We start from the raw sequence: 25340 nt of genomic DNA on the forward strand, positions 1-25340 counted from the left end.
TTCCTTTTATCCCTAATTCAAACGTTGATTGGTTGAATTAAAATAAGTTCTTATTGTTGTGAACCCCTCTTAACAATAACTTATAAAGTGGAGAAACAAAACTTGCAATAGCATGACTTAATTATGAAAAAACGAATTTTTCATGGAATCAAGAAAAGACAACTCAAAATCAACTTGTAATATGTTTGAATATCATATATAGCCTGTATTTTTTAGTTATATGCCCTCCTTCCTAAGCAATAACAGCCTCGACCCACCACCAAAAGGATTGTCAGTTTGTGATAATGAAGACCTTGTCCATGCCATACCGCACTGTTATGATGTAAGTTCGCGGCAAATCTATATTTGGAAAAAGTTGTGGCAGACATTATCTCCACGACGCCTCATACTACAATGTCCAGAACTTCCTGTCATTGGTGGAGTAAGGCCACGTTGAGGCAGGCCAGAAGTCAGGTATATTGTTGCTGCAGAAGTTTTAACTCTTCTTGGCTTAATAGGTCGATAATGGACTTATTGATGTTGTAACAGTCTGTATTGAGATCCCAACGGTTCTGCATTCTTCCACTGACATCAAGGTTGAGGATATTGAACAAGCGTTCCCCTCTTATTGTTGCCTCGGCATTTTTCACTGAGAGACATTGGATCAAAACAAAGCTTAAATATTGTTGTTTATTGTTAGTCATAAGAAATAGGGGCACATTTAATGAATTAAATGCTACTGCCTGTTTTGGGCCCCCACTCGTTCGGGAAGAATTGGCTTACTAAATCTGATTTTGGATTATTTATTCTATGTACCTCTGTGGAATAAGGGTTGCAAAATAGAATGCATATTTAACAACATGATAACAATTCATCTAATAAGAAATAATCGATTATTTTATACATTACCCATTTGTGTAGGTCGCTTAGCTTAGTAAATAAACAATTTATATGAATGTTTTTGCATGTGCATACAAATTATTTATTAAATACTTTTTCTGATGCAGTTAAAATAACAAAACAATATTGATCAACTAAGATAATTTTCCTATATACTGACCAACAAAAAAATAAAATTAAAACTTAAATTTTAAGTAATGTCGTTTGAGTATTTAATTTATTTCTCTGTAAAAATAAATAAATGAATAATCTAAGTAATTATATAGAATTCAACTTTGTAGTAAAGAATATCTAAGTGCTTTATAGAGAGAAGAGGAGAAATAAATTTTAAAAAGTCCAACTTTTCTGTTGATTGTGTAGATTTTTATTTTAAATAATAGATGTAAAAGCTTATTATCTTGGTATATATATAAATATATACACATAAAAAAATAAAAGAAAGAAGCACATCTACATTTTTTTGCTATGAAGCAAGGAATACTCTATACATGGAACACTCACTCTCTTTTTTTTGACCAACTAAAAAATATTCTTCCAGTTTTAACCCATAAAAGGGGATAAACCATTATTTTGAAATGAAAATAACTCAAAATTAAATTTTTTTGTGACAAATTCTTAAGTAATACTAATTACTTATGTCAAATGTAAAGTCCCAGTAATGAATTTCTTTTTTCTTTTATATGTAATAAGGTAATAATTACTCAAAGCCTATAGATACACTTAAATTTATTTTGAATATATGTATGTATTTCCTCTCTATTTTTTTAAAATGTCCTATACCTCTCATATAATGATAATAATAGTTTAAGACAAGAATAAACACACATGAAATATTTATAGTTTGTCACTTTTTCACCTATTGTAATAAGGCTTAAGCACCTTCACAAAATTTTAGAAAATTAATCAGAAGGATTTATATACGTATATAATATGTCATTCACAAGTTGTTTTTGCACAAATTGTACATGTTGCAACCAAAAATGAAGAGAATTATATTTAATGAAGGATTTAGTGATGAGTATAATGTAATAATTGAATATTACACGGAATTACCCTTTCAAACATTAAAATACCAAATGTATTTTGTTTTTAGCTGTCCATTCCCCTGTCTTTCATAATTTATTATTTTTGTTAAATAAACGAAGTAATAATAAATATTTATGCTCTGTTTCATGAACGGACATACTATTTCTTGTTGATTTCTCCTCATAAATATATATAAATAAATTGATCATTTTATTATTTATATTAAAAATTTGGCTATTATTGACAAATACAAATGTACAGCTACACTTTCAATAAATATATGTTACTAAGCGATATTATACTATCGTACCAAAAAAATATTTTGTATAATTTTAATAATGTATGTATGTATATATAAGTTGTTATAATAATAAATGAAAAGCTGTAAGTTGTCTTTTGTTAATTTTCAACCCCTTAAATAAGTATCTTTTTAAAATTTACTTCAATTTTTTTTTTTTTTTTTTTTTTGGGGGGAGGACAATCTATCTTTTAATTTTTTGGAGTAACATGAATGAAAATCACAATTAGATTGTATTGGAGCACAAATCATTAGCAAATATATTTTTATATTATTTGACAAAGTGGCCCTTCGGCAATCTGTCTGTTCGGCTAAGTGTCCGTTCAGAAAAATGGCTTTCGGCATAGTGGCTTTGGCTAATAAGGTTTTTGGCAATGTATTTAGATTTTTTTTTGATATAAAAATTGGAATAATATTGTTTTACTGATAATGCTTACAGATGAAAATGAAATATTTTTGAACAAACAAATTTATGTTTGAATTGTGCGACTCTTTTTCTTCTTCTTTTTTTCCATTAAGAACGAAACATCAACACATAAAAATTATGTAGAGACGACAAAATATTTTTGATGGCAGTTAAATATTATGTGGCAAGGTCTTGTTCAATATACAGCTTGGGTAGAAGAGAGTTCAGCTGCTGTAAATATAGAATGGGTAGGAATGTCCTTAGTTTGACTCATTCTTTCTATACATAAGTTGAGTTAATAGAATTGATCAAATTCACAAATCTTTTACTTCACTGGGGTAGGCATTACTCATTTCATCGGCATTCACACATATTATGGATTCACCAGCGATGAAACAATACAAGGATCAAGATATTCATACAATTAAAAATAAAACATTAATATAAAATAGAGGTATGTATCAATGCATCAGAATTGGTAAAAATATGCCTTTTTGAAGTATCGAAATAGACTCTATACTAGCGATTCCATCGATACCTATGCATATTTATTTATACAGATTAAGTTGCTTTTTGAGCTCGTTTTTTGAGATAAAATAATGATTACAAATCAATAAAATACGTAGTCTGCTATATATATTTCTGGCCTAAACTACACTAAGTATTGCCAGGTGCAATTTGACATTTCCTTTAGTAAGTTTTTATAGTATAGTCGAACTCAGAATGTTTTACGAACGACCATCATTTGTGTTGTTTACAGTCACTTGAAAAAAAAACATTTTCGTGCAATCAGTTTTCACAACTTTCCACGTGGATTATCACGACAAGACTGCATTGATGAACTTAAATCTTTGCATGGAGATAAAGCACCATCCTATAGTACTGTCAAAAACTGGTTTATTGGAATCAATCGTGACCAATACTCGCTCAAAGACGAATTCCGTGAAGGTCGTCCAAAAAAAGCCTTTGTGCCAGAGAACATTGATGCGTGAAGTGATAATGCAAGATTGTCTTGTGACATACCGTGAGATAGAAGCATCCTTTGCCATTTCTTTGACTAGCATACATTCGATATTGCACATAAACCTGGCCGTAAAAGAGGTTTGTTCTCGTTGGATCCTGCACAATTTGGCAATCGCTCAAGAGAAGGTTTGTGTCGATTGGTGCAAAGAAATGTCGAAAAAATACGTTCGTGGTGCTTCAAAAGACGTTTATAAGACTGTTCCAGGTGACAAATCATGGATTTATGCATATGAGTCCAAAACAAAACAACAATCGATCGTTTGGGTCTTCGAAGACGAGCCAAATCCAATGAAAGTTGCTAACTCATCTTATTTGTCGATTAAGCTCCGCTATTTTGATTTTGTATTCAGAAAAGGTTATAGAAGCACAGGTATATATAATTACTCGTTTTGTGTAATAGAAAAAAAATACAATTTTACCCTCAAAACTTGGCAGATTTAAAGATACTCTAACATAATGGTTTTCAATCTTCCTTTGTCAAAGAAATAAAACATGGTCTTGTATTTAAAAAATGTCTTTCAACTTACTACATAACAATTTTGTCAAAAATTATTAATATTATGAAGTTATAAATAATAGTGTTCCTTGGAGAGCATTCTTATGTTGTATGTAATGTAAAAAGTTTGAAAACTACTGTTCTAAAATATTAATGATTTTTACTTTGCTTTGGTTTTAAACAAAATACAAAATTGAAATATTACTATACAGTGATCATAAGTAAAAACTTATTTAAAGTATGTTGAATGTAATAAGTATATATATGTATATTTTTTTTTTGGGGCGGGGGGGAAATTTAAGGATTTATTTAAAATATTTTCTGAATATAAAAAAGTTTTGAGCTGTTATTATATATTTATTTATAATTTTCATGCTCTTCATTTATATCTTTATCACTAATTCTGCACGGATTAGTTTTTAAAAGCCCAGAGGTCTAACTTTTTTTGATTTAGTAATTGGTACAAAAAAAAATTAAATAAAAAGTGATTTTCTAAAGCTGAATGTATTATAATTGTGAAATACATAAAACGCTTTTTGAGCGAGAAATTTAGTGCTAAGTAAATAAGTATTTATTGTAAAATAAGCCATAAATACATCCACAAAATCGAAGTTCGTATAGGTTTATATCAATTCAACAAATTTATGCCACTCTTTTATCATATAATTTCTTAGTTAGAGCTCTTTAAATATGAAGAAACTTGAAGCAGAAAATGCATTTAAAATATAGATATAAATAACCATACAGGGTTGAATAGCAAAGCGTGGACTCGAGAGGTTGCTTGAGAAATACTACAAATTTCAATTTATTTTTAATAATGACAAAAAAATATTTAACAAAAAATAAAAATATTGATCAAGGTATCCCTCTCCAATTTGCCAACACAGCAAAATCCATCAGGTTCAAGTCAGTCAGAAAGTGTGCCACATCTCTTGGCTTCTACCTTCCAAGCCTCCATAAGATCTTACAGAAGGTGAAGTGGGGCTCAATTCCATGTCGACTTTCACGGCCCTCCTGGTGGTCATAACAGATACTTTATCTTGTATATGTATTTCTTTTTCATTGGAGGATTTTGATTAATAAACTCGTGATAATTATAAAAGTTTAGATTTTTCACATAATGATATATTTTTTTAAATCTTTTATTAATGCGATTGTTAAATAACAATTTTAAAAGTTGTTATTACGTAGTGTATACACCCACAATATACATATATTTAAGTATTTATACTTTTTATAATGAGAAAATTAAAAATATAGCAATAAATTGTCTCAAGTAGCCAGTATTTATCCAAAAGTATTGAATAAAGATACCTCATGATATATATTATGATAGTTTTGACAACCAAATAGTACATATAATATTTATACAGAGTGTGGATTCAAAATTTACAGTAGCATTTAATTGTCGCTAAAAAAAAAGAAATAAAAGCAACAACAAAAAAGGCAACACATGTACAATCATTTCGGTGTCCGTATTAGTCACGAAAAAACTTAAGAGTTGTTAGCATCTTCATTAGGATTGCCCACGTCATCATGAAGCAATTACTGCCTAGAAGAACCAAAACTTCTACACTGATAATATGAATTACTTTTGGGATACATTATGAGTCTCTCCTTTATCCCTTACCTCCACCCCTTGAATTAATAATGAAGGAGTCGTAGAGAAGAATGTCAGCTTCACCTTTCATCCAAATTTGAATTTATTCCTAGCTGCCGTCATGAAAATATGATTTGCTATATACACACCCTTCATCGTCAGGAGCTGCAAATATATATTGTCTGGCGTGTCGAGGCTGTTATTGCATGTAAAGGAGGACATAATATATATATTTAATATAAATATAGTATTTAATCTTTTATTAATTCCGTCAAATCAATTTATTATTGGATATATTACGCTAACTGATGGTTTTTTAATAGTTTAAAATAATTTTTTATTATTGCTTATCATTATTAATAAGCCAGTTGTAATGAGATATTTATAGCAATTAAACTATAGCTATTCAACATTACATATATAGCCTTGTATAAGAAAAATCCACCAAAAAATGAAACAAAATTATACGAAGATGCTCAAAAAAATTTTATAACCACTGCAAAATAATAATTTATTTTGTTTAAGGAGTAGAATAAATTAAGAAAAACTATACTAATTTAACAAATATTCAATTTATGGATTTATAAAAAAACAGAAAAATATTTTGAAGGGTTATCCTTTGATCGTAAGAAACTTTATAAACCCAATAGTTTAACCGCAATCAATATGTCATTACAATTTCTCATATAGCATAATTGCTCTTAAAGTAGGTAAGTCCATAAAGGTTAATATTAAATTTTCCATTATAATGTGCATACATACATATATATGTTATATATACATGTAATAATACAGTTTAAAGGATGACATTATTTATATATTCATGGGAAGTTCTAAGCTGCAAAGCAAATAAAAATAAAAGTATTTATTTAAAACATACATACAAAAATGGTACAAGATTTTTTTACCTTCTAAATGTCCTCATACTAAAATTATGCATTTCTCAATAATACACAATATATGTAGTGTACAATGTAGGGGAGACAGGGAAAAATTGCAACACTTTTTGGCTGAGATATAGACTGCTTTGACTTTTTGTATACGCTAGATAACTTTAGAATGATAAAATTTCTTAATAGAAAACAGTTCTGTGATTGCTTGACTCAGTATTGTTTGAGTTTGAATCAAAGATGAACACCAGCAAAGAGAAAATATGCCATTTTACTTATTTTATTCGATAAAGCCGAAAACACAGCTCAACTGGCTAAAAATGCGAATGATATTCCTGGTCTTGATATTGACAGCCAATGTTGCGTAACTTTAGTTTAGTTGATTCTGTTTTGATACTTTTGATGTCATAAATGCTCCACGCTCTAAAAGATCAATTGACGAAAATTTTACTAAAATAATATAAATTGTCGAGTCCGACTGTCAAGGAAGCACTGTATTGATTACCAAAAAGATAAATATAAATGGTAAAAAAACATAATAAATCATTATAAATCTTAATTCATAAGGACTTGATTAAGTCGACTTTTGTGTTCTCCAAGGGTTATAACTATAGTTGATAATATTGTAGAGAAAAACGCGTGCAAGGAGGAGGGGAAAAAAAGACATATGGTATCATTGTTTAAAATACTGATGTGATTATCATCTGCCTGCTTTATTATGATTTTTGAGGGTATAACGAATGTATTTATTAGCAAAATGTTTAATGAAGATATACTACGTATAATTGACTTCGACGTTTTTTATCCGTTACAGTAGATTTGAAAATGTCACACTCCATGAAATTGTAATTCATTATTAACCTTATTCTCAGAATAATAGCTAATGAAACGACAAAGTAGAGTATTTGAAATATATTTGAAGCTCAAAGTTTAAAAAAGAAGGCTTTAATTAAATATAATCTACATACTAAAAAATAAACCATTAAACATTTAAGTTAAATATACAAAATTAAACAATTAAAATCATATAACTATTAATAATAATAAATTATAAATACAGAATATTGAAATAATAGATTGATCCAGATAATTTTTTCTTGTTTTAACATCGGAATTCAGTTAAATATGTCATAACTTTAGGTTCCAATACACAAGCGAGACGTGGAGTTTAATCAAAAAGATAATCACCCCTCTTCTTCATGTGGAAGTTGCTATATACAATTGTGCACAGGATAGATATATCTCTACCGATGAGATCTAACTAATTATTAATAATAAAGTAAATGTCAAAATCATAAAATTAGACAATAAATAAATTTTATAAATAAATTCATCGTAAAGATTTAGAGCAAAAGCTAATTATGTAGTAATGTCCGGCGATATTACTCCCTATTAAGAGCATCAAAAAAGATTTTTCCCCGTTATATAGGTATGCTTATATAACAACATACTATTATCATGATGGATATACACAATTGTTAATTATAATGCAACACCCAATGTAACTACCCTCGTTGTTGTGACCATTTAAACAGTTGTTTTTGCCTTTTATGAGTTTTCTGAACACCATTTCTTGGAGCCCATCAACCATAGCTAAGCCTTTACTGATAAAAAAGTAATATTTATTGACTATGTAATATTGGAAAACCTAATTATCATACCCAAGTCTTAAAGCGAAGTAAGTAGTCTCAGACAAACTAGTTGCAAACCATCCAAAGCTACTACCCCCGTTGTTGTGACCATTTAAGCAGTTGTTTTTGCCCTTTACAGAGTTGTGTATCATAATTCTTGATATTTTTAGCTAAAATAGAATCATATTTTATGATTAGATTTAAAAAAAAAAAAATTGAATACTTACTGTGAGATAGTACAAAATTCAGAGTTCCATTTCGATATTCGTAAATACTTTTTACTGATAACTTGATGATCATTTGGTGTGGATGACTCAAAACATTTTTATATGTATTTCTATAAATGACATCAGTACCAACATCCTCCATTAATTTAATGATGGTTCCTCGGGAAGGGATATGTTTACCCTTGTATTTCTCCATAAATTTTTTGAACGTAGATGATTAGCAAAGGATAAGGTTATATTACATGCAATAAGCATCTTTGTGAGATCAGAGTTAATGTCTGACTTGATGTATTGATTATTAACTTGATTTTTTAGATGAATATCCATTCTCTTGATATGAGATGAGTATAATGAGTGGCGTGTAATTCTAGACAGGGGACTAAAGGCACATTTATATCGACAAATCCGACAAACCATCTGTTTCTCATCCGGTAAGTATTTTCCAAATTCCTGGGCCTCCATTTTCATAAATCCAGACAGAAGGCGACGTCATTTTGGAGATATATTTCAGTTCTCTATCGACTATCACCATCTCATATTATATTAATATTGAATAATAAAGGCGGGAATGATAACGTTCATGATTGATAGAAGATGTATATTATTTAATCAATGATGCCATAAGTAATTCTTCTTTTCTCCTCGCACACTTTTCTATTCTTACCAAAATTATCACCCTTAGTTATAACCAAAGAAAGGTAAAGGGAATTAAAGAAATATGTTTTTAACTTAATTATCAATCTCAAAAGATCCTTAAATTCTAAGTTCTTAGGGACAACAGGATGCAAATTATTCCGAGCTATCTTTGAATAAACTTTGTAAGACGTTAAAATTACCGTATTTATAATTTTAAAACACATATGGCATCACTAACACTTTATATGTCAAATTGATCAACACCAACATTTATTGGGACCAATCTAAACCGATTTTATCTTAAGACAGATATAAACCCAATTTTTCGATGTGAACGGTCTAGATTAACCTTTTTGGAGGACTATCACAAAGTATAAAGTCTAACTACGAGTGTGTGCTCATATATGAAGAAGAGTGACATTGAATAGTTATAATTGTCCACGAAAATTAATAACACTTAAGTCTTTATAATTTATATGTAAGTGGATTAAAACAAATCAATAGATGCTTCATATTCAAATTAATTGATTACATTATGCAACCAAATGAAGGTCTTAGATTTAATTAATTTATTTTGTTGGAATATTATTGTAATCTATATTCACTCAACCTAACCAGCTTATTATATTTAAATTTTTAATAAATGTTATAAACCTAATTGATATATCATATATATATCAATCAAAATCGATCTTTTTTAGAGGCATTTTTTTTAATTATAAGATCTATTCTATAAGTTCAGCTTTGATATAAAACATTTGAAGAAAAAATAAAAAAATATATTTGCATCTAAGTAAGGTCCTTCATTTTACTCGATTTTTTGGTGGTTATATATATTTTTTATTGAATATAATCAAGATAACATAATAAATAATTCATTTTTTAATACTGAAATGTTTTATCAATTTATTATTTACTTGAAGTTCCATATATTGTTTTTTCATGTCAAAACATGTCACCGAAACTTAGTTATACCTTAAGAACTTTATTTTTTTAAATAGGGTTTAAAGGCCAAAACTTCCTGAATTGAAGATTTTAATGGTCATATTCGTGTTCTACGGCTTAAATAATAATACTAATACATGTGAGTTTCAGCCTACGAGCAAAAATATTGTTGCATTGTGGAAAAGATAATCATGTTGAAAGTGAGAAGGGAAAAATAGAAGGACGGTAACTACTTGAGCCAATGACCTTAAAAAAATAAAAATAGGAAAGCATTGAAGATGGCAAAAGCTCAGAGATTAGACATCGATTAAAAAAGGTGCCACTGTAGATTAGGGATATTAAGTTATAATAAAAATTCTAAGGAAGTAATTCTTCTTATTGATAAAAACTATTCCAATATCAAATGGCTACACCCTTCCTTTACACTAAAAAGTTAAAAGTTAAATAAATAATACTGCACTCTCTGTGTCAGGGTGATTTAAAATCCAGAACATAGCTTCTTCTTTTTCCGTCCATACGACAATTACTTAATAGTGTATAGGAGATAGTACACTAACAATAAGACTGTAAAATCACGATTGGTTATTGTCTTGTGGAAAAAAGGCGATCAGTCACTTAGGTATATTCAAAATAGAGGCATTGATAGCCAAAATGAATACGGTTATTTACGCTGTAAGTTCTAAAATAAAGTCAATGTCTCAAGGGATGGAGAAAATGATCAAAAGATCAATATCAACAATGTAAAGATTTGATAATATAGAACATTACGCATCTGAATAGTTAAAATACTTTTTTTCGTAGTTTTCATAATCAAAAACTCATTTTTATTCAATAACTAATTCAGATTTTTTATAAGATTCAATTTTTGGGGTGTATATATATTTTAGTAGATTTTAATTATAAAACACCTGTTCTAGGACATACCATCTAAAATTATAAAGCATCAATGAAAGATCAAATTCAAAATTATGAAAAATTGTTTTAAATATATTACTCAAAATATTCCGTAATTAAAAGTAAACAGTAAAAAAACTATCCCTCATTCCAATTTTTATTATTTGTTCAACACGTGCCTATTTGTACATTGTATGTGTATATATATAATAATTCTGGAGAATTATGAATATTCATATTAAACACTTTTGATGTGTAATATATAGTTATGATAATATTAACATTTTTTATTGTTCTTAGGTATTGTAGACTAAAAATTAAGAATTTAGCCATCCTGAAATTTGACACTTCAACCCTTTTTATCCTTACACCTAATATCACGTTTTAATCAAATATATAAGTTGTCATATTGAATAATCTTTTTTATATAACGTCATCATCGATAAGTGTTACTGACGTCATTATCCATCGATATCTATCATCAAAGAGACTTTACTATAATGTGAGTACAAATAATCTCATGTTGAAGGCGCTTTATAGTTTGGGACGTTTCTCACTTACCAATCGAAGTTATGAGCGAGACCAATTTTTACTCCCATATTAAACCATTGCAGGCAATTATTATTTAGGAGAGTTAGAAATAATTTTGGGATAAAGTTTATATATATTTGACTCAAATATGATAAGTATTTTTATAACAAATCTCAAAAAATCCTTAGGACCACAAAAATGTCCCATTTAATTAAATAACTTATCAAAAGTATCAGTAGGATTTTGATGTTAGAAGAAAGATTTGCATTGGATACACGTTTGTTATTGTTATTATAATATTGGTTTTTTTATTAAAAAAAACAACAAAACACATATTTAGATATGTTCATTTTTTATTTACCTCAGCTAAATCTTAAGAAAAAATATAATAAATACTAGTATAATTTGAATTATTTGTGATAACTGTAGAAACAATATGAATGTTGTTCAATAGTGCATCTGAAACCCCAAAATTTCGCGATTTCCTTACGTATTGGACCTGTGCAAAGTCCTTACTGAGGGATAATCCTAAAAAGGAGAAGATCATTGTCGCCTCTCAAGCTTTTACTAGCTGTTTCTTTAAATAATAGTTATTAACCAAAAAAAATATGATTCATAAATCATAAACAAGATATATATACATTTGTGCTAGTTTTCATGAGTCGGCAGGTTTGAGCAGCAGAAGTACTACTGACTTGTTATACATAGACCACCACTCCTTCCTTCATATAATTATCCTTCCGTAGACAGTTGTTACTGCATAAAAGAGATCAATTCTTCCTATAACCTTGTTATATTTAGAAATTGTATCAAGAAACATCAAGTTCATTTACTTTTTTTAAAACTCTATTCTACTCTCTTCCCTTATAATTGTAAAATATTTGAAACTGTCTCTAAAAATTTTTTAACAGTAAGGTATTTCTTTTGAAAACAATATATTTATATAAATCACTATGCTTACCCGACTGGTGAAAGTTTAATTTTTTAACCACATAATTTCAAAATGAAATAAGACTGTGAAAAAGGAATGGAAAAAGTTTTGAAATTTTCAACTTGTTAAAGAAAAAAAAGTGTTTGGAGCAAAATAACATATTTGGATTAATTAAATTTCTATCTAATATATTTTATAAATGTCTATACAATTTTTGGTAGAAAGATGAGTGTAGTTAGACGAATTATAGCTTTCTGCCTTTTTGTCTATTTTTTCACAGCCAAAGAATTCAATACATACTATAATTTGCAAGAACACATACTGTTTACTAATTTAAACAAAAAATTACATATTTAAATGACATTCATCTTATTGACATGTATTTCTTGAAGTTATTTGAATAATTTATGGTATTAAGTAAATAGCAGAAACAGGATACGTCGATATTGTTCATTTTTGTTTTTTATTAATGTTCCCCTTGAATGGTCTAAATCCAAATATGTAATATTTATCACTATAAAATGCATTAAATGCGTGTTTTCTCTTGGAATAAGGATGGAATTATGTTCTTGCCTCATATTATAGTTGATCGTTAGTCGATGAGTATTTCAATAAGAATAATCAATCATGTTTTATGATAATTAATAAAAGAGTAGTGATTAGCATTTCTTCCGTTCGAATCTTTGATCTGTTTTTGATTTTTCTTATCAAAGAAGTTTTACTAAATATTTTGCTTCTGGTTTGAACTCATTTTATAGTGAAATTTTGATAGTATTTATATATCAAAATTTTGTGGTATAATTATATCATTATTTATTGATATTTTAAGACGTTACTAAATATTTTGCCTCTGGTTTGAACTCATTTTATAGTGAAAATTTTGATAGTATTTATGTATCAAAATTTTGTAGTATAATTATATCATTATTTATTTATATTTTAAGGCGAAATATCCTTGATGCAAAATTGCTTTAAAGTCTTCTGAGGCAAAATATTTAAGTCGAAAGTACCTAGTGCCTGTATAGATAAAAGGGTTGAAGAATACAACACTCTGACAATAAATGTAATTTTAAAGTGTTTATCAAATAAATATTAACCTCTTTTATATGGAAATGGTCATTATAATATTTGTCTTAAAATATAAAAAATCATGAAAAATTGTTTTTTTTATAAAAAAGTTATCAAAAATATATTGTATGTATTTTTAATGTAGAAAGATTATTTAACAAGATTTATTTAAAAAAAAAACCATTACATTTTTTGTATTAAAGTCAAATTTAGTGTACTTAAGGATCGTGATATTTTTTAAGTTGATATACAATTAAAAAATTTGGAGAACCACTGTTATCAAAGCCAATCAAATTCAAACTAATTATACTCTTCTTCTTCTTTCTTTATTCCATTATAATACAGATTTGATTTTAAGTTTCATACGTAAATTTAATATCTAAAACTTTCATCCAAAAGAATTTAACACTATGATTAAGTAGATTTATAACATTGTAATTTTAAAAATATGACCATTAAACTCTCTAATAGTACGAATAATCACAACAATTAAAGAGAGACCAAGAAAAAACAACTTATGGTTTTTAAAATATATATATATTATAAATATTTACTAAATAAAGAGAATCATTTTTCTAATAATAAAGAACTCTATGTTTCTTAACTCCTACCTCATAATAAGAGTTTCTTCAATATTTTCTTGTTGTTCTTTTCATTTTTATTATTGTAATAATTAAAGTAGATCTTATAGTCTTTTTTTATACTTTTGGAATGCTTTTAATGCCCTCTAATGATATAGGTATATATATATATATGTTTATAACCACCGTATGTAGTATAATATTTAGTGCTGAACAATTAAAGCAATCTTCTAGTGTGTTTGGTTTTTCCCTTCTCCACCAAAATACCACTACTTTCATGTTCTACAAATATATATTTTTTAAAATAGATAGACTATTTTATTACATATATTTTTTCATAATCATATGAATGTGTACAGAGATACCCCTCATTCGGTCTATCCAAAGATCTTTGGATATTGACAATAGGTTAAGGATAATTGTTATCAAAAATGTCCAAATCTTGTGATTTTTACATACAATAATAATTGATTACTTTGATTTTATTATATTAATTATATCATCAAACTTGTTTATCTAAAACGTTAAGAGTTTACTACTCGTTTAGATATTGCCCTGGTTTTGTATTATTTTACCTACGGCTAAATAATCTATTAGGAAGAATAGTGGAACATGATCGAAATGACAGCCTCCTATAGCCTTAATAACAAAACTTGTACAAAGAAATGTTCATCAACCATACAAAGATAGGCTTAAACCGCATCAAACAATGATTATATAAACTTATTACTAGATGTTATTTAAAGTGAAAAAAAATATGTAATATAACTTATTCAGAGTAAGTGTCAAATACTTTTCATATTTTATAAGCTAATATTATTTTTTTGGGGGAATATTAGTGTTGATTCTTGTGATTTTTAGGAGGAATCTAGGGGGTTGTAAAGTTCTGAGTGGCAACTCTGAATGTATGTATCTAATATTCTTTACACTTAATTTATCCATATTCGAATTTTAAAAATTATCAGATATGATTTGTTAAGTATAATTAGTTTTAACAAAAGTAATATGATAATAAAATATGTATCTGAGCTCTCTTAATAATTAATGCTTCCAGGTGGCGTCGGAAATCATGGCATCTACTGCAATTGTAGTTCTCTGTAATGACATCCCAATACTGGCTGACAGTAGCTTTGAGGGCCTCGTTGTTTGGATGACTGCAGACCTTCCCTTCGACATACACACCAAAGGGGTAGTTGAGAGGGTTTGCGTCAGGGGAGTAAGGGTCCGAAAATTAAAAAAAGAGGAGTTCAAAAGAGCTCAAAGACTCATTTAATATGGTCTTGCAATGTAGGAGATGAGTGTCTTTCTTTGCTGGTGTCACAAGCAGGCTCTCCACCCTCACTAAGCTCTTTCCACAATTTTTTTTGATAGATCTCTAGACAGTCGGGTGATCTCTTCATTGAACCTCATGGACTTGAGGGAGTTGGTATGGACTTTTTTCTTTAACTCATCCGGGTCCAATTTGTCCTTTTTGATAGAGTCCTACTTCTTCTCCAACGTTTTGGACTTGCTGATGGTGGTCTTGAAACACCTATCTGCTTGGAGTGTACGAATAGAAATTCTTGGATCACGTTCTAGTTTCATATTTTCGACTTGTTCGTAAGCTAGAAAGCGAATGTTAGTTTTGCGTTGTAACTAATTGTTTATTTCTTTAATATATTGAAATATTAATTCATAGTAATCTCTCATATTCATTAATTATTGAATTAATAAGTGTTCGGATTTCAATCGACCAACAGTTATTCGAGTGAACCATACTACAAGAACAACAAAAACATCAAATGGATTAAGTTTTTTTTTTATCCTAAGACAGGCCCCATTTTACAGGAGGAAAGTTCTCCAAGCCCTGTTCTTGTATCGTGGGCTCTGTTATCGGTATTTAAAATAAAATATATATAATGCGAAGATATTTCTAAATAAAGGCTCATCACCCCCAAAAAATGGATAGGCTATTTCGATTAAAAAGAAAGATCGTTAAAAAAAAAGCTTGACAGTTTCATATTCATATATAAAAAAATATGTTCTTATGCAATAAATCTTATAGAACTTTAAAAAAAGGATTTTTGAAGAAGCTTCTTTTTTAAAATAAAGTTGAATTTCTTAAACTAACAGAAAATCTATAATTTTTATCGTTATGATCAAAAGTGACGCACTTATTAGACTTCTTAATTTTTAACTAATTTTTTTTGTACATAAACTTCACTTTCATCGATTAAGAAAAAGTCGGTTAAATAAATTAGATACTTTTTGGACAAGGAAATATCAACTTATATATATATATATTTAATTTGCTTTTTTTTATAAAAATCCTTTTTTTGACAAAAAATAAGATAAATCATTTGTAAAAAAATAATTTTTATAACAGCACTATGTAGGTAAGAAAACAACAACATAGGGCCACATTGATTGTTTCCAAGTTTCTTGAGATAAAATCAAATAGGAGCACACTATCTCAATCCAAGGCCAACCCATAAAACAAATTAATCACCTTTCAAACTAAGCCATTTCTGTATTATAATTTTTTGTTTACTCTTCTCTGCTTATTCACGAGAAAAAGGATATCCATGGTGATAAAAATATGTGCCAAAAATAAGTAGCCAAGTCGAAATTTTTTAAATCTAAAAATCAGCTAAGTAGGTATCACACTTGAGTATATAATATATTATGGGCTTATTGAATGTGTAAATAGATGTATTATTCATTTACACTAGAAAGGCCGGTTATTTATACACTTTACATTTTTTATGTTTAACTTGTGTAAAATTATATTGAGCTTCTTGGACAATTTTTAGTATGTCCTTAAGTCATTTTGACTAAAATTTTGTATTATTAATTTTTTTAGATGTTGAATACCTTAAATATGCAAAGTGTAAAAAAAACTAAGTTTTACCTTATTAAGTTAATATACTTATAGATAACATTGTGTTATATTGTATGCTTTGTATGATTTATAAGAAATAGGTTCATTGACTAATATTTGTTTGTACAATTCTTGAAATGAATTGAAAAACATAAAAATAACTTCAATTGTAAGAGGATATTCATAAAAAAATGATGAAGGTGTCGAAAACAACATATTGCCGTTCAGCATAACTTAATGTGTAGGAGTTCTAGTTTTATCCAATGGTACATAAAGTAATTGAATACATAATTATGGACATCTTCAATATTTGAGGATCTAACCATTTGTTACGCACAACGATCCCTCACTTTCTTCTTCCCTTTTATTCTTATATAAGTTTAGAAAATAAAATATGTTTGTTTCTTTTCACACACACAAGCGTAAAATTATATCTCTTAAATATTGACATAACATATTTTGCTTATTCTGTAGGGATTATTAGAGTCTCTTATTCCTATCTTCACCATCCTAAATATTCTATTATATTATTATAAATATGTATGTATACTAGGGTGGGTCTCTTACAAGAGGTTTGATCAACTTTTTCAAATTTTGAAAACTGGAAGTTTGGAGACGTTTTTTTATTGGTTCAAAAAACATTAGTGTGAAATAAGAGGACAAAGGAGTGGGGTTCCGAGACTTCCCAATACATATACTATATAATAATTATTTTTTATACTTCTGATTTCTATTGTGAGGATGATTAACTCCATTCATTATATTGTAAAGACAAAGTGAGGCTATTTATTAGGTATTGGTGATTATTAAAAATTACTATGGTACAAAAATTTAAAATATTATTGTTTTGTTGTTCATGTATAAAGATGAAAATAACAGAGTGTTAAACAAAATACAGTGTTAAACAAAATACAGTGTTAAACAGTGTTTTTTTTTTTTTTCAATAACATTTGATTATTATAAGTGAAAAATATCAAAAGTTCAAAAGAATCAAATTTATTTCCATAAATATTATTATTGGTACACAATATTTATTTAATCCAGAAAATAATATATCTAAAGGTTTAATTGGATTAGGAACCTCCAAAATTAGAATTGTATCAGTTTTTATATAGAACTGAAATTCAGTTCTCGGTTTGGTACAGTTCTGTACTTCGTATGAGTCAGTAAACATAAAATCTAGTTTTTTGATATCAATCAACTTTATTTATTCTTTGATTAATCAATTTTAGGACTGAAAATGTTAAGGACCGGTCCCAAGGACTAATAGGACCGATTTTAAGACTGAGCAGAATAAATAAGGGACTGTCATAACACTATACAAAATACGTTCAATGTATTTCAAAAACTTTACTGTATAAACATTTTTCCAAGATCCCCCATCATCTATTTATAAAGTTCGAATTTTCGGCCCACTCTAATGCATTTACATATTATTATGAAGACTACTACATCATATTGTACTTTGGATGATATGAAGATGGTATCAAACTATTACTGAAACGTTTATTCTCTAATATCTATCTTTATTGTACATCCAGACATATAAATTGTATTAACCAATAATGGAGACCAGCTTAATTTAAATTGAAATAACGGAAGAAAGTGGGGTTCATCAGTTTGCCACGATTATATATGCATTAAAGGGTCAGTTATTTCATTTTTTTGAAAAAAGTAAAGGTTGTGATGTAACAGGGTTTTTTAATATTTAAAAAAAACGGATGGCAAGGCTTAAATTATTTTCATAAGTCTTAAGAGTAAGCTCAGCAACTTAAATTTTTGAAAGAAACTTGATTTCGCTTTAATATCATAGAATTACAAATTTATGTTTTTTATTAAAATAATGACTTATCAATCTATTATTGGCTTTACCTGCCAAATAATGCCGACTGTTTGAATGGTTTTGAAGTTAAAATCGTACTTTTAAAGTTAAAATAGTAAACCAAATACAAAAATAGAAAATAAAAAGAAATAATATAAAAATAATTTCCTGTAAATTTCTTAAATTGTTGAGAGAACGAGAGTATCTCACTTCGACAGGGAGAAAATTCAAATTGTAGACCACTTTTTTTGTTTATAACACAATAAAATAAATTTCTAATAATTTTTTGTTACAAAATTAATTAGCTATCAAATTATGTATTACATGAATACATTAGATGAGTGGTTTATAAACAACAATCTAAAAACGCAGTGGTCTTAAAGACTATTTTTGATAAAATCAATAATTAAAATAAGCTCAGAATTCAGATCTAGATTGAGTTAAAAATCACAAATTTTATTTTTGAATTTTCAAACAGTAATTTACTTGACATACTCAATTTTATTCAAGTCGGATTAAACAAATTAAAAAAAGTGTAATTTTCCCATATACTCGTATATATTATATACATTTTTTTTAATGAAACAATAAATCTTTTTTTTCATTGTTACTTTTTTCAATAACCCTTGTAACTTTCAATGTTCATGACATCAAAAAATTGCTACATATAATATGCTAGTCATTTCTTTGTTCCGTCTAAAATACTATTAGTTATTGATTAATGTTTTTCTAAATAATCCCTTTATTTATTTATTTTTAGGGTATGCCTCATTATTATTTTTACAACTACTATTATCAAAATGTATTTGTATGTGTGGTGTACTAGTTAAACACATTGTATAATTTGCTACTCAAAAATGAGATGAACCATTTAAGGTACTTGTGATGAGGATAATTCATATCATTTGAATTATAAAGAATATAGACAATAGAAGTGGCAGTTCTGATGTTGTTAAAAGCCAGCGGGCCGTTTTGCTTGATGGAAACAGGTTACACAATTAATGTACTTTCATCGTAAAAAATACAATCTGAGTTCGCTGACATATTTTTGCTTTAGTTATGGAATGAAAGGTTCTTAACTCCATTAAGTAACTTTCTACAAGGCTTTTTACGGCCTCGGTAACTGTAGACCAGTCCACTTTCTGCTTCATAACGTACTTGTTAAACTTCATAGTTAAGTTATTTTCAAATATATTCCTTCCCCCTTTGGGCTTCAACTTGTTTTTTTTACCGCTCTTAGGGGTTTCTTTAAATGATTCCCTCATGCCCAACAATTTCTAACTTAACAAATTGAGACAATACTGACTTTTAAATTTCTTCAATACCAATATAAGCATTTTGTTTATCGTGACTTACTTGATTATTTTGTTTTTTATCTATATATCAAATGAAATTTTCGAACCAAACTTTCATTTAAGAGACTGGAGTATATTAACTAACCTCACTTAATTTATCAAAAAGTGATTGAAGCCTTTATACTTTTTCCTACCACAATAGGGAGTATGCATACATTTACCATTGGTATTCAAATTACTTATTTTAATATCTGATTTCAAATCCAATTTCCATTACAAATAAGACTGTTTAGGTATTTTCGAAACAATAAATTAATATTATGAATAAATATAACCCAATTTTTGATTAATCCACTATCAAATTGTATATTTTAAATACTCGTATATAACTCTAAAATGTCAAAGAATTACACATAATTATCTTTATTTTTTTTGTAATTAATTTGTTCATAACTCACTGTGTATTTGAAATATTACATATTTGAGTATGGGTTATTTCACATTTTGCTACAAAGTGATATTACTCATTTCTTGATTTTTAACCAACTCACGTGTAATATTAATTCCCACAAATAGACATTGTTATAATTTATTTCTTAGTAAAAAAAAACAAGAATTTTTCAAGCCAATAATTGTATTTATTATTTAAGAAAATAAATAAGCTAAGCTCCTATCTTAATCCCTAACAGATTTATGCACAATAATTGGGTGATTCATAAGCAATATAAGAGGTTTAATTTGTTTTTGTATTTAATATATAATTTTTTTTGGACAAGTAATGATCATATAATATTGTCAATCTTCAAATTATACTACCTGAATTGTTTATTTACTAGGATAGTAGCTTATTTATATTAGTTATGGGTATTAAACCATTTACACAACCAATGGTTTCGAAAGCAATTGGCACCATTGCCACTAAGGGCGGCTACTTTAATTATTAAGAGATCTCAGACACACATCTATTTATAATACTAATTTTGTTGAAATTATATTCCTAATTAAGAAATTATTCCATGTTGAAGTTTAAAATTCAAAGTGTTCAGATTTAAATGGAACATTGTAGATGTGTGTCTCTATTTCAAATCCCTCAAGGGTTCTTCAACATGTCACGAATAACCAATCAATTTACTGAAGATTTCCTTAACCAGAGAATAGTGTTAAGACAAATTTACAGATGTAAAAAGATGGCTTAAATTTTTCATTTGATTATTTTAAATTTTATTATGATTTTAAATCTGTAATAATCCCAGACATAAACATGAAGCAGTCAAAGCCAAATAAATGTACTTTTAAAATATTTTTTTGATATTGATTTTAGACTCAAATAAATATATAATTTATTGCTCTATAAAACAACGTTAAAAAATACAAATTTTTTAATAATATCTTTTAATTGCATTCAATATAATTCACAATTAATGAATTACATTCAATAAAAATTTATTTAAATACTCTTCATTTATAGAATTCATAATTCTTCGGTACATAGATTATCATCATGTACACAAAAACCGACAACTTCATTGACTAGTATTCTTTGAATTATCCATAATCTTCCTCCGATACAAGACTGCATGTTTCGATTGAATTCATCTGTCACGAATCCTGCCTTTCTTCAGCATTCACAAAAACGTTCCAGAACAGTATAAGATGTTAGAGCATCCATATCAATATATAGAATGATATCAAAGACACGCTCAAATCCATTTCTTATTGGAACTTTAGTAACAACGAAGCTTCTGAACAGAGATTAGAACAATTTACAGATGGCTCATTTGTTCAAAAATTTGACTGAATCATATTAGTATACAAATTAATAACATCAAAATACTCCTCATCTTATTTTTTTAATATTTAAGTGGCTCTTTAAAAAAATTCCATAAGGTTTATGCTGTTTTTTTATATGTCCAAATAGAAAATGTAATGAGCATAATTTTTAATGATCCTAGTTAAATAGTCTTCATAAATGAACATTTACATACATAATCGTACATATTATAAACATTGAATTAAGCAATTTGCCTTACAATAATTTAATATCTTAATTTGAGTTTTGTACAACATGTAAATATATTCCTATAAAAATAATGTAAAAAAACAAAACTTTATGTTCTTGAAATTTAAAAAAAAAGTTAACTGTTGATTCTTATTAAAAGTTAACAGTTTATTATAAGTAAATTTTCTAGAAATATTGTTCCAATACAAGTCCAAATATGTGTTTTTTTCGAATATTAGTATGTCAATCAATACTTTTGTAAGTACATGTGTACATATTTATATGTCTATATTAAGCTTATTAGTGTATACTGAAGGTAATTAAAAGAAAAATCTTCTTTCGTTTGAATTGAGACCTATCCATAAATATAAATTTTTCATTTTTTGAAGATTGAGTATCTTGAGAAACATTTTAAAACTCTAATAAAGTGCATTCATAATTTTCGGATTTAAAAAAAGTTATAATCGTTGTCTAATGTTGTTAAAGATTGAAATAATTTTAATATTGCATAACGTGAAACAATTAGACAAATGAACTTATTTTTAAATAATCAAATGATTCGATTCGTCCATTTACAATGAAAAAAAAATTGTAAATCAAGATGTTTATTTATTTTTTCTTTATCTTTTTTTAAAGTTACAAGTAACTGATTGACTTTTCTTGCTGATTTTTTCTACAAAAATAAATAATTTTCTCCACTGACATCACTAAAACGGGATTTTTAATTGTCGAAATAATCGTTGTTAAGCATTTTTTAATGTAACTATTCGTTTCGAACATTGGAAATTCATAAAGAACAAATTTGCATGTTCTTATTTTAGTTATTCATTGATAATATATTCAAGACTTCAACTACTAAATATTTGGCCAAAAAATTGTAAAACAAGTCAAATAGAGGATTACGAAACTTATATTTCAAATAATATATATTTGTCGCTATATGGTTAAAAACCCTATTACATACAATATGATTTCTATAGGTTTACTCATTATTAAACTAATAAATTTTCCGCCAAATAAGTTTCAACAAAGACTAAAACAGTGTCATACTAAAATGGGCACTTAGTAGAGCACAAACTTCCACCAAATATTATTTCCCCTACAGATCAACATTTATTTCTCTTTTATATTACTTTTCAAAATGTTGCAATGCTTAACATGTTTTAACCTTTTGTGTGACCTTGACCTTATACTATAAAAAAGTGTCACTATTATACATATGAAATGACATTAATTTCTATGATGTATCCCAATTTGTTCCAAAGTTATGGTCAATTATGAGTTTGTAACTTTTTGTGTGAACCTGATCTCCAAAAATTGAAGTATTCCCTCTTAATTTTAACAAATATAATTTATCTACAAAGTTTTATCAAAATTGGTCCGTAAATTTTGGTGTGATCTTGCATACAAACAATCCGAAACAGAAACAAAACGTCGTTAGTGGAGCTAAATATACGCTTATTCAATATAATACATCTTAATTTTTGTAAATATATTTCCATATATTTATTAAAATAAAAACTTTTCAGTAGGTTTTAGCGTCAACTTTTTGTAATCAAATACCTTCTTTCATTGAAATACTACTTTTTAAGAAAACTCTTTGTTAAATATTGTTTTATATCATTCCCTTAAGCAAGCAATTATTGAAAGTAAGGTTCTATCCAATTCATTAATGTTTATCTTATAGGTATATGAAATAATTTGTAAAAAAAAAAAAAAACTTCCCATCTAAGATTAATTTTTACTACGTTCTAATATCAATCAATGATCCTTGAATGGAGTATCAAAAAGACTCATTGCTTATTTTATCTAAAATTTATTGTCGACACTCTCCATTGTATAATGCAAAACATTGTAGTCACATCAGGAAATATTATGTAAGCTACTTAAACGGTGAAATAACTGAAACGTGTAGTCACTGCAGTTATTTCCATTTATAAGTAATATGTTTTTATTTTCCTTCTTGTAAACTTTTTCATCGTTTTTCCTTTAAAAAAAAACGTAATTAATGCCTAAGAAAATTAGTTTGTTTAAAAGTTGTAATTTGGTCTATGTAACCGCACGTTCAAACAATTCAAAACTTTACAACTATTATTTTTCTTATCGACTTAAAATACATAGTGTCAGAGTTTGCAATTTTTTCACATTTTAAAGTAATTTTTTACAACATAGATTAATTACTTGTCATGTCAAAGATTTTGTAGAGTGAGCCTCAATGAATAAATGTGACGAATCCTTCTCATTTTCTAATTTAAAATGTATGAGTGCCGTTGCTCCAACAACAACGGATCATCAGCCAAAAAAAAGATATTGTTTGATATTCCTTGAATAACTTATACATGCAGCGTACAGAAGGACGTTATTTGTTGTTTTGGCGGCTAGCCACCCGTGTTTGGTGTTATTTAACCAAAGTATTTATTCCACAATCACGGAAAAGGCAGAGTGTCCTTGTTACAATCCGCTCCGAAATAGAAAATCTTGAGATAGAAAACTTCTTAAATCTGGACAAGTCCTTTGTCTAGAGAGTTAAGAAGGAGCTGAAAGAGTCTGGAGGTTATTATGAATCAATATGAAAGCGTGCTGATCACAATATAAGGTCAAACTGCAAGCGGGATCAGGTTTTCATTGTAAATTTGCAAAAAATAACATTGATGATGATCCATTCACATCTCAATTATTCTGAAAGGTGGATCAGGAATTGTGTGGCAGAAGATCTACAATTAAAAATTTACACGATGCGACGAGCTTAACTTATGACAGAAAAGAAAAACGTTGACCTAGTTGTCAGAAATGTTTGACTTTATACGACTCAGTTTTTGGTCTCCACGCTCACTAGATCTAAGTCCCATGTACTTTTTTGTGTTGGGTACATTTGGGATACACACCAAGAGATCTTCCTTTCAATATGAAGTTAGAGCTGATCAACAGGATTCGTGAATAATTTTGGAATCTGCCAAAGAAGAGTGTCATAAAGACCTGCTCCAGTTTCCAAGGTCGAGTGGAGGCTGTTATTGAAGGCAAAGACGGTTATAATGAAAAAATCACAAAATAATTTTGATTCAGCTTTCATTTGGTATTGTTCTTTATTAAAATTGAATTATTAATTTAGGAGTAAATACACTTCTTTTTCCATGTATATCTTAACCTTTAAAAAACACCAAAGAAAGTTATGAGTGGAGTTTTTCGGAGATATTCATCATGGTTTATCATCAGTGTTGTATAATCTGAACTAAAATATGCTCCCTTCATCATATTGACTTAAAGTTCACACTCGTAATCAGATAGGGGAGCTAAATATTTTT

General features: G+C 27.7%; 1 protein-coding gene and 1 long non-coding RNA gene across 2 annotated transcripts; one reads left to right on the forward strand and one right to left on the reverse strand.

Annotated features, from left to right (window-relative positions):
- Positions 1–284: 284 nt before the first annotated feature.
- LOC139905273 (uncharacterized) lies at positions 285–4084 on the forward strand. The gene is given in 4 exon segments (XM_071888095.1): positions 285–322; positions 3370–3594; positions 3596–4002; positions 4068–4084. Coding segments are annotated over 4 exon segments (687 nt in total).
- A 3431-nt stretch (positions 4085–7515) lies between these two features.
- LOC139905452 (uncharacterized) lies at positions 7516–9159 on the reverse strand. The gene is made up of 3 exons (XR_011780198.1): positions 8477–9159; positions 8280–8419; positions 7516–8222 (listed from the first exon to the last, which is right to left on the reverse strand). It is a non-coding gene; the product is annotated as an uncharacterized lncRNA (long non-coding RNA).
- Between the last annotated feature and the right edge of the window lie 16181 nt (positions 9160–25340).

The sequence above is a fragment of the Lepeophtheirus salmonis genome, chromosome 5 (genome assembly GCF_016086655.4).
Source record: "Lepeophtheirus salmonis chromosome 5, UVic_Lsal_1.4, whole genome shotgun sequence".
In the NCBI taxonomy this organism is placed as follows: domain Eukaryota; kingdom Metazoa; phylum Arthropoda; class Copepoda; order Siphonostomatoida; family Caligidae; genus Lepeophtheirus; species Lepeophtheirus salmonis.